The following is a 9,695-nucleotide window of genomic DNA, read 5'->3' on the forward strand; positions in this document are numbered from 1 at the left end:
AAAAATTAAAAAATCTTAAGAGCCAATATATGTGAGATGCAATAAAAACATGACATATCAAATTTTATAGTGTAAATTACGTAGGTAATTTTTAAACATGTGAAATTGAAACTTGGTTGAATCCTTCATTTGGAAAATAATTTTGCTGCATAAATTAAGAAAAAAAAAAGTAAAACATCATTTAATAACCATATAAATAGGGTTCAATTATCCCATAATTGAATTGAGAGATAATAGTATTTGGTTAAGTTGATAGAAATGAACAGCGATCAAGAAACTAGTGGCTTTTTGCCACCCACCAAGACCGGTTTCACCGATGAACTCCGCCGCCAACCATCTTCATCCACCACAAACCTTACCGGAAACACCCCTCATCATCTCCCTGGCTTCACCAAACTAAGCATCCCACCCACTGACACAACCACTCTAGACCCACACCTCGCCGCCGCTAATGGCCGTGCAATTTTCACCATTCCGGCAACTTCTTTCCGTGATGCAGTAGCGGCCACTCCTGCCGTCGATACCCACAACGCAATCAGCCCAACTGTATCAGACATCGTTACATCTCCCGATCAAGAACATACAACAACCACCACCACCACCACCTCAACGCCTCAGAAGGCCCGTGAGCCACCAAGAAGAAACCCACTTCGCCGGACATTGTCTGACACCATTTCAACTGTTCGGAAACCCATCACACCGGCGCCAGCGTCTTCAAATCGAAGTGAGAGTCCCCAATTCAAGGTTCGTCGTCGTTGTGTTCTTGAACAACAATCTTTCTTTATTTTCTTTCACAGAAGACGACTAATCTTTCTTTAAACAGAGACTGAAGAAAACGGAAGAAATGGTGACCGATATCGCAAACAGGTGTTGGGAAGTTAGAGGTAAAATTGGAGTATCAGAAGAAGACGTTGAAGATGGCAATCCTTCTGAAGTAATTAAACTCCATTTTTAATCGTGTTTTTTGTTTATTAATCAATCAATTAATTTATAAAGATTTGATGTGTAAATGTGTTTAGGCAATCGTGGAGCAAGAGGAAGAGGAAGTGAGAGGGGAGTTTGTGAGAATCAGACGACTTGATGATGGGAATTTAAACATCAAATTGAGTTGTTCGTGTGGTAATTGCTTTGAATTTTTGCGTAATCGCATTGGGTGTTTTTACAGATTGACAATTTGACATAGAAATTAGGTCATGGATGCATGTTCTTCAATGTAAGCCACACATTTGTGCATCCATCTCTATGAACATGCAGTTTTTTCTAACTATTGAATTCATTTTGGATCAACTCATTTTTGTTTTACATTTGAGCAGTTAATTGATGTATTTTAGCTTTCAAGAAATACTTGGACTTACAGGTGAAAATCATAAAGATTTATCAATTCAATCTAAATTATTTTGTTTACAAGCAACATCACAATTAGGTAATCATGCAAACAAATGTTATAAAAACAATAATATCATATAAAACTTCTATTATCCATCATCACTAAGACATTATTTGGTGCATTATATCGATTAGATATGCTGAAAGAGAAAATCCAAAGTCAAAATCATTAAAATAGATTTAGATAAACATTCAACAGCTACATAATACACCCTTATTTGCAAGGCGTGCTTAAAAAATCAAAATCCAACCAATAACGAAAAAAAAGGGGGAAAAAAGTTGGCTTGAATTTTGGCTTTTTAGAAAAAAAAAATGGAAAGACAAAAAAAAATGAAATTTTTACAAATAGTAATAACAAAAAAAGACGACCCCCCCCCCCCCCCCCCCCCCCCCAAAAAAAAAAAAAAAAAAAAAGAAGCAAAATACAAAGTTTTCATGATTAAAATAAAAAGCATGTAGGTGGTTAACCAAAAAGACGGAAGATACCATATAATTTCCCTAAATATTATAGGGAAACCCTATTCTATAGCCCGGTTAAGAGTTTTATTATTATTATTATTATTATTATTATTATTATTATTATTTTATGGTAAATTAGAAAAAAAAAATTACTCAAGTGGTCAAACCAAAAATTCCGAAGTTATACTAGTTTATATATAGTTATCTTATATTTAATTGTCGAGAAAAAAATAATTTGTTAGTTTATAAGTTTTTACTAAATTAAAAGTAAATTAATATCTCAAGTAGTATTATAATAAAAAATAGTAATTTTTTGAAAATAAAAATAATATAATTAAGCTTTATTAGATTATATAGCAAGTTTATTGAAGGTGACTATCGTGTTGTTGTTGATATTATTCAAGAACTACTCTCACTTTGATGGCTTCTTTCAAATATAAATGCACCTTATTTTTCTCATATCGTGTTGTTGAATGTTGATATTAAGCAAAATGCTGTCAAGAATTGATCATAACAATTTAATTGATGAAAACATTAAATATATTTAGCAATTAATTTCATTGCTTAAAATTTCAAGAAATCTATTAATACGCTTTCTATAATTCTGTATCTACTATAGGGTTAGAATATTCATAATTCATGGTTCAAGATGAGAGTTGAATGAGGTGGCATACTTAATTACCATTCAATAGATTAAACTATATCATTGTGAGATATCATGTTGACATTCAATGAATATGAAGTTCAATAGTCGCTGAACTATTCAATTGGAAAAATGAAAATTTTTAATTATTGAAAATATATTTCATTGAACTTTGTAGAATTCAACACAAAATTAATATAAAGTTTTATAAAAAGTAAAATGATGATGTATCAATCCATCACACTCTAATATGTTCACTACATTATGGATGACGTTAACATACTTATAATTAGTTTCCTATTTATACATTGTTTAGGAACCATTGTTACTTTTGTATTAGCTAGGTGTATATATACTCCCCCTTTTTCATTTTCAGAGTGATAAATACACATCTTTCTCTTGTTGAAATCGATAGTGATTTTGACGACACCTTCATCAACCATGTTCTTTATTTTTGTCATTTTCAATCATAAAACGAGACATCAATGCCTCAAGGGAATTGGAAATAGGGTAAGATGTGATTGATGCTATTTTCTTCATTTTATGATATGTTATGAAAGAGACAAGAGAATCTCATAGAAACCAAATTAAAATATCTTCTTAAAAGGTATTAGTGCATTTGACAACGATCTTTTCAGAACATTTAACTTCTTTTAAAAAGAAAATTTTATTAAAAAAGGTCTCGTTTGAAAATAGGATTTCAAAACTTTCTTTTATTTTAGAACAACACGTTTTTAATTTAAAATTTATTTCAGATAACATTTAAGGAAAATTCTTATCTGTTATAAAAAGAATTACAACGTTGCCCTTAAGAATCATGTATCTATTATTGCAGAGGGAATAAGGGGACTAGCAGGTGCGCTGCCCCCTAATATTCTTTTATTTTGCTTATGTTATTATAGTAGTAATAAATCTCATTTAATTGTTCTAATAAGCCCAAAATGAAAATTCATCCTAACCCTACGAGTGCCCTCTATAGCCCAGTTTCTTTAACTTGGACAATTACAAATTACAAATTACCCTCACATAATAATTAATAACAAACACAATTACAAACCTACATCGGCTACTACAAATCGGTAATTACAAATCATCGGCGGCAAAGAGGTCAATGCAATCACATTCATCGGGCACTCTTTTTTACCAACTTCAATTTCAAGAAAAGTTAATTTATAATTCTTATTTGTTAATACATGATTAAGTTTATGTAATTCGTGGTTAATATTTTTTTTGAACAATGTTACTTGTAATTAATGATAATATTAATTTTTTGTGTAAATTGTGGTTAATATTTTTGTTGAACAATATAATTTATAATTAATGATAATATTATGATTGGTTTTTTAATTCTTATGATTTTTATAGTCATACCATAAACATGAGCAAGAAAAGAACCATCAATTTTTTTTCAAACAAAAAAAAATGTTCACGACTTCAAACGAAAAAAAATGTTCATAACATATGCATACAACGTGAAAGCAATAGTAATATATGGAATGACCAATTAATGTTGAATCTACTAGAAGACAAAATTACAAAAAATGGTCCCGCAGTATGTATTTTTTGGGCCTCCCCCCCCCCCCCCCTCTCTTTCTCTCTCTAAGAGAAAAACCCACGTATCTTCTTCTCCCCACCTCACCTATAACTCAAAGCCATTAAAAATCATATTAGCAAAAAGGTTGATAATACGAAAGTAATGAAATTGGTGGTGTGTTGGGGTTTATCAAAAGGAAAGAGAAAAATTTTTGTACTTGATTCGGTTTTTTTATTGGTGGAGCTAAAGGGGGAGATGGAGGATCTGTGTGATCTACAGGTGACGAATGAAAGTACAAAGGGTTCTTGATGGGTGATTTCAGAAGGAGGCGATGAGAGGGGATGTAAGTGCAAGATGAAGAACGGGGTTTGGACATCAGAGAGGGTCGTTGATTTGGACCTGAAAGACAAGAGGAGTGAATAGAAGATAATAAAAAACATCACTCCTCCATTACTAGCAACTGCTTCATCTTCATCCAGTGGCAACCTCTCGGTGAGATCTCTAAAGGTATTCTGGTGATCTACTCCGATTGATTTAGGGGTAAAAGGATAAATCGAGATGCACCTGTTATGTGTTCAAGAACCGATCATAACCTAAATCAAAAATCAAAGTTGCAGGTGGTTGAGGAAGATGATAATGGACCACGAAAAGAACCAAACCCACCAGAGCATTATGAAACTGGAGCCGAAGCCTTGTGAACTTCTCAAAGTGTCCAAGAATATATAAATCTACACTTTTGTTATACCCTGAAGATAACTTTTATACGTGAAAGTTCTTTTTGTTTTTTCTATCAATTTTCATAGTGTTTCGATAATTAGCCTCCCACCATTCCCTACTGATCATCGTCTCTGTCGACATCCTCCCATAGCATCTTCTTTTTACCAGTAGCGTGATCTTAATTTCAGGTATGAGCTGAGATGATCAGAAACAAACTGGCATGAGAGTTGTTTGAGAGGATGGAATAAGGAATAAAGGCATGTATTGGGTGACGATTCAAGCACGGATTTACAAGATATTCTCGAATTAAAATTAAGGCCAACAACAATTACCTCTATATTTAGATAACAACAAGCTTAGTGTCCAATTTTCAGGGAATCTTTAGAAGTCCAGGTAACAAAGGAAAATTTTTCATTGGTTTGGGTTGTATATCGGGATGCTTCTACTAATAAATTACATGTTGAAGTGGAGTGCTGAATCTCGTACACAAGGTGTTTGACAAAAATCCTCAAAAAAGAGATCATCATTGTTTTTGACCAGCCTCTGATCTTGTGTGTTTACCGGCCATGTGGAGAGAGAGAGAGAGAGAGAGAGAGAGAGAGAGAGAGAGAGAGAGAGAGAGAGAGAGAGAGAGAGAGAGAGAGAGAGAGAGAGAGAGAGAGAGAGAGAGAGAGAGAGAGAGAGAGAAAGAGTTCCTTTATTATTTTTTTAATTGTTAAAATAAATAAATAAATTTTAAATTTTAAGAAAATGAAAGAAAAATGAAAATTAACTACCCTAAGGGTATTATAGTCATTTTAATTTTCGAAGGGACTATTTTCACATACAAATCACTCCAAAAGGACCATGAATCCAAAAAATTCGAGGTTTTTGATTAAAACCCCAAAAATTTGCATACCACAGGGACCATATTTGCAATTTTGTCAATCTAAAAAAAATGATATTCAAATTTAAGAGAGTTAAACTTAGATTTTATGATTCGTGACCTCCGAGAACCACCTTCAATCTAAGACTATCCAAGTCACCAATGTAATGATATTAGAGGGTTATATATTAAACTTGGACTAGCCAACTTTAAAAATCAAGCTATACTTCTAGTCCTAGTGGTAAAGAATTAATTATAACATATATAAGTCACTCTTATCCTAGAATCTTGGTTCCGCCCCTACTATTATTCATATAAATGTTGTTAAAAGATTGATATTGATTGTAAGAGTATAGGATCTTAGGATCCTACAATTCAAAAACGGTCTCAATTACAACCATATCGATTTAGGATAAGATTGACATATGATCGTAAGATCGTTAATAATATAATATATCATAAAAAAATTTAAAAAATCATATATAATGATTTAGCTTTTATCTTTTTATTAAGGTAAGAAAACATTTTAGATTGTTTTAGATTTTTATAAAACACTAATTTATATTTAAAGTTTATTCTTTTCTTTGAGTCACTTCTTATTTTATGGGAAAATATTTTAAAATAGCAACCAATAATCGTTCTTTAAGTCAGTAAACTTTTAATTGTATTCAATTGACCATCAAACTTTTCATTTTGGGTTTTTTTATAACATTCATACCGGTGATAGTTCGTTACCAAACCAAGTGAATTCCCTATCACTGGTTGTATTCACATAATCAATGATATAATAGAACAAATAAAATGTTAATCAAGTGGATATATTTATAAGTTTAGAGACTTCAAAAGCAAATAAATTGTTTGGTTACCATTTTAAGATGACATATTAAAAAAACACTATATATTCAAATCTTTATTTTTGTCTCAAGTTATTTCTCTTATATTTTTCAATAGGAATTTTTCATTTTCTAAGATATTAAAAATTACTTTTTTTTTATTACATTACGTCTTTTTTCAAACATCACTACATATAATTGTTAAGTCTGATAAATAGTTATACGGGTTTAACAAAGAAGTTAGAAGAAAATGAAAAATTCTTATTGAAAAAAAATCTTACTCGTCTTATGATTGGTGTGAATATTTTTAAGACACGTATGAGCAAAATTGAAGATTTTGGATATATAATTGGTGTTTAAAAGTTTTTTAATATTTTCTAGGAAAATATCTTAAAATGGCAACCAATAATATTTTATTTTCTTTTTAAGTCACTAAACTTATAAATATATCCAATTAACCAATAGACTTTTTTTGTTCTATTCTATCATCGATTACTTGGACACAACCAGTAACGTGGAGTCCACGTTGGTTGGTAATAGACTATCATCGGTATCAGTGGTATAATATAAACCAAAATGAAATGTTTGTTAGTCAGCTGGATGTAATTAAAAGTTTAGTGACTTAGGACGTGTTCGACACGGAGTGTTTAGAAGCGTTTGAGAGCTTCTAGCCTCTAGGGTTTGACAAAACGTTCCGTTTTGAACAAAAAGCTTTGTTTGACACTACAAGCTTCTAGCGTTTAGCTTAAACAAAATGCTCTAAATCCAAAAGCTACTTCATATAGCTTTTAACAAAACGTTACAAGCTACAAGCTACCCGCTACCAACTATTTCTTTCGAACACGCCTATAAAGAGCAAATAAAGTATTATTAGTTGTCATTTTAAGACATTTTCCCATATTTTAATGTCAAAACTTCATAAATGGTCCCAATTGTTTTTTAAAATATGGGTTTTCGTCCCTAATTTTAAAAAAATGAAAAAAAAAGACTTATACTCTTTTTAATTTATTTTACATTCTCTTTATACTAATACATTAAAAAAACACTAACCTCACCAACCCCGTCCAACCCTACCTCTTGTATTTCCCTTTCTATTTGACGTCCCGCAATGCCACCACCATCGCCAGTATCAACTTTCACCTATTGGTCCACCACATACCAGCAATGCTACCATCACATAAGACCTGCATCACCATTTGATTTGTAATCAAAACATAGATGCAACCAAAAATGACACTCTCAAACCCTATCTCCACTCGAGTTCGTCGATTAAGAACTTGATAAGCCTTTGATTTTGCGGAGTACCCAAGAAATATTGCTTCATCAGCTTTGGGTTGGAACTTTGTAAGCTGATCGCGGTTGTTTTTTATGAAGCATCTGCATCCAAAGACATGAAGAAAAGTGATACTTGGATTTCGACCGTTCATGGCTTCGTACAGTGTCATATTGAGGTGTCGATTAATAATACTCATATTCTGAGTGAAGCATGCAGTCACATAGCTTCAACCCAAATATAGAGTGGAAGATTTGCAAAGTTAAGCATGGATCGATCAAATTCAACAAGTGTTATGTTATGTCGTTTGACTACACCATTTTGTTGTGGGGTGTATGGAGCAGAGAAGTTGTGGTCTATACCTTTCTCGGTGAGGAAATTCTCGATGGTGGCATTGGTAAACTTCGAACCATTATCACTTTGTATTCATATTACAGGAAGTATGATGAGAACTTCAATTCCCTTGATAAAGTTGATGAGTTTCGAGGTTATTTCTGACTTGAGCCTTAGGAAGAAGACCCAGTTGAACCTAGTAAAATCATCCACAATCACAAGAACGTATTTTTTGTGATGTAGACTCTCTACTGTTGAGGGTCACACAAATCAATGTGCAGAAGCTCTAACGGCTCTGAGATGGATTTTTCAATGATGGCAGGATGATCGTTCTTCGATTGCTTTCTACACTCGCATACAACACATAAATGATCATTCTTGAACTTGAGGAGTAGCAGACCTCTTACCATTTAACCGGAAACAAGATCGTTCATATATTAAAAGTTTAGACAAGCAAGCCTTCTATGCCACAACCAACTGATGTTAGGAATAGCTTTTGAGAGTAAACAGAGTTGGGGCTTGCCAATGATCATGTTGATGTCAAGAGGATACATGTTCTTGTTGTGATTTGACTTGATTAAACATTCCTTCCAGTCTTCTGTCATGACATAGTTGTGTTTCTTGCAGAATTCAACTCGTCGATTTGCATTAGTGAGTTGAGCCACACTTATCAGAATATGCTTCAGGTCAGCTACATATGCCACATTTGAAATGGAGAAATTTCCATTTGTAAGGATGTCATAACCTCTGATATGAGAGTTGGAGTTGTTGACATACGTCATGTAACCAACATTTGGTGAAAGTTTGAGATATCGCAGAAAGTCCTTCTGCCCCGTCATGTGCATGGAGCAAACACTATCAATATGTCATATTGTTTCTTGCTCTGAAGCACAGAGTGCCTGCAAAGTTAGTGTGTTGTGGAGTTTTTAGGCTCCGAGTTAGGTTTGGGAACAAGGGCACGGGTTTTGGACTTTGGTTGTGACTTTTGAGCAACAGTTGTTTTAGAAGGTTTATTCCGAGATCCTTTTGGAAACACAGAAAGCCATAGTTCTTTCATCTATCTAATTATCATACTCAATGGCATGTGGTTTCAGAACAACTTTTCTCGAACCAGCAACTTCCGGAGTAGTGGGAATTACTGTGTCTCTCAGAGTTGTAGTTTAATTTATGAGATTTTTTATTTTCCATACAAGATTTTGTTTTGAAGACTTTTGTGAAACCGTTTTCTTAAAGACTCGTTCTTTGTTTGATGATACATTTGGTTTTGAAAACTGTCGAGGATTGAAAATCATACCATCAGATTTGGCTATAAAAACAGATGAAACGGTCCGAGGAGAGTTAGTTATGACAGATTGAGTATCTGCAATGGGCATTTTCAAGGTGGGGTTGACAACCTGCTTATGTTCCAACTGATTGGGAGGCTTAAATAGCCTTTTAAGAATCTTAATAGGTACGAATGTGTTGTGACTCTTAGTCGATGGGTTGGCAGTCTGAGATACACTTTTTTTGGAGTTTTCAAGGAATCTGGAATTTTGTCTTCACTTAATTTCCTTTTTGAGAGCATTCTTGGCTTCTACCTTAGGATCAACAATATCTTTCTTATTTAACATTGGTTTCTTTTTAGAGTTGAAAGAGGACTTGGAGATTTGACC

The 9,695-nt window shown here is 33.0% G+C and overlaps 1 protein-coding gene across 1 annotated transcript; it reads left to right on the forward strand.

Annotated features, from left to right (window-relative positions):
- The first annotated feature begins 231 nt into the window (after positions 1–231).
- Positions 232–1,727, forward strand: LOC111890771 (uncharacterized). The gene is made up of 3 exons (XM_023886857.3): positions 232–744; positions 824–934; positions 1,020–1,727. Exons 1-3 carry the CDS (start codon positions 259–261, stop codon positions 1,176–1,178), a joined length of 756 nt encoding a protein of 251 aa, XP_023742625.1. The 5' UTR covers positions 232–258; the 3' UTR covers positions 1,179–1,727.
- The last annotated feature ends 7,968 nt before the right edge of the window (positions 1,728–9,695 follow it).

Source organism: Lactuca sativa, chromosome 5 (assembly GCF_002870075.4).
Source record: "Lactuca sativa cultivar Salinas chromosome 5, Lsat_Salinas_v11, whole genome shotgun sequence".
Taxonomy (NCBI): domain Eukaryota; kingdom Viridiplantae; phylum Streptophyta; class Magnoliopsida; order Asterales; family Asteraceae; genus Lactuca; species Lactuca sativa.

What these genes read in the sequence shown, in the direction of transcription:
- LOC111890771 (XM_023886857.3), top strand. Translation starts at nt 259, where the DNA reads ATGAACAGCGATCAAGAAACTAGTGGCTTTTTGCCACCCACCAAGACC. An exon ending in GTGAGAGTCCCCAATTCAAG is followed by an intron (nt 745 to 823) that starts GTTCGTCGTCGT and finishes TTCTTTAAACAG; the next exon opens with AGACTGAAGAAAACGGAAGA. An exon ending in AAGATGGCAATCCTTCTGAA is followed by an intron (nt 935 to 1,019) that starts GTAATTAAACTC and finishes AAATGTGTTTAG; the next exon opens with GCAATCGTGGAGCAAGAGGA.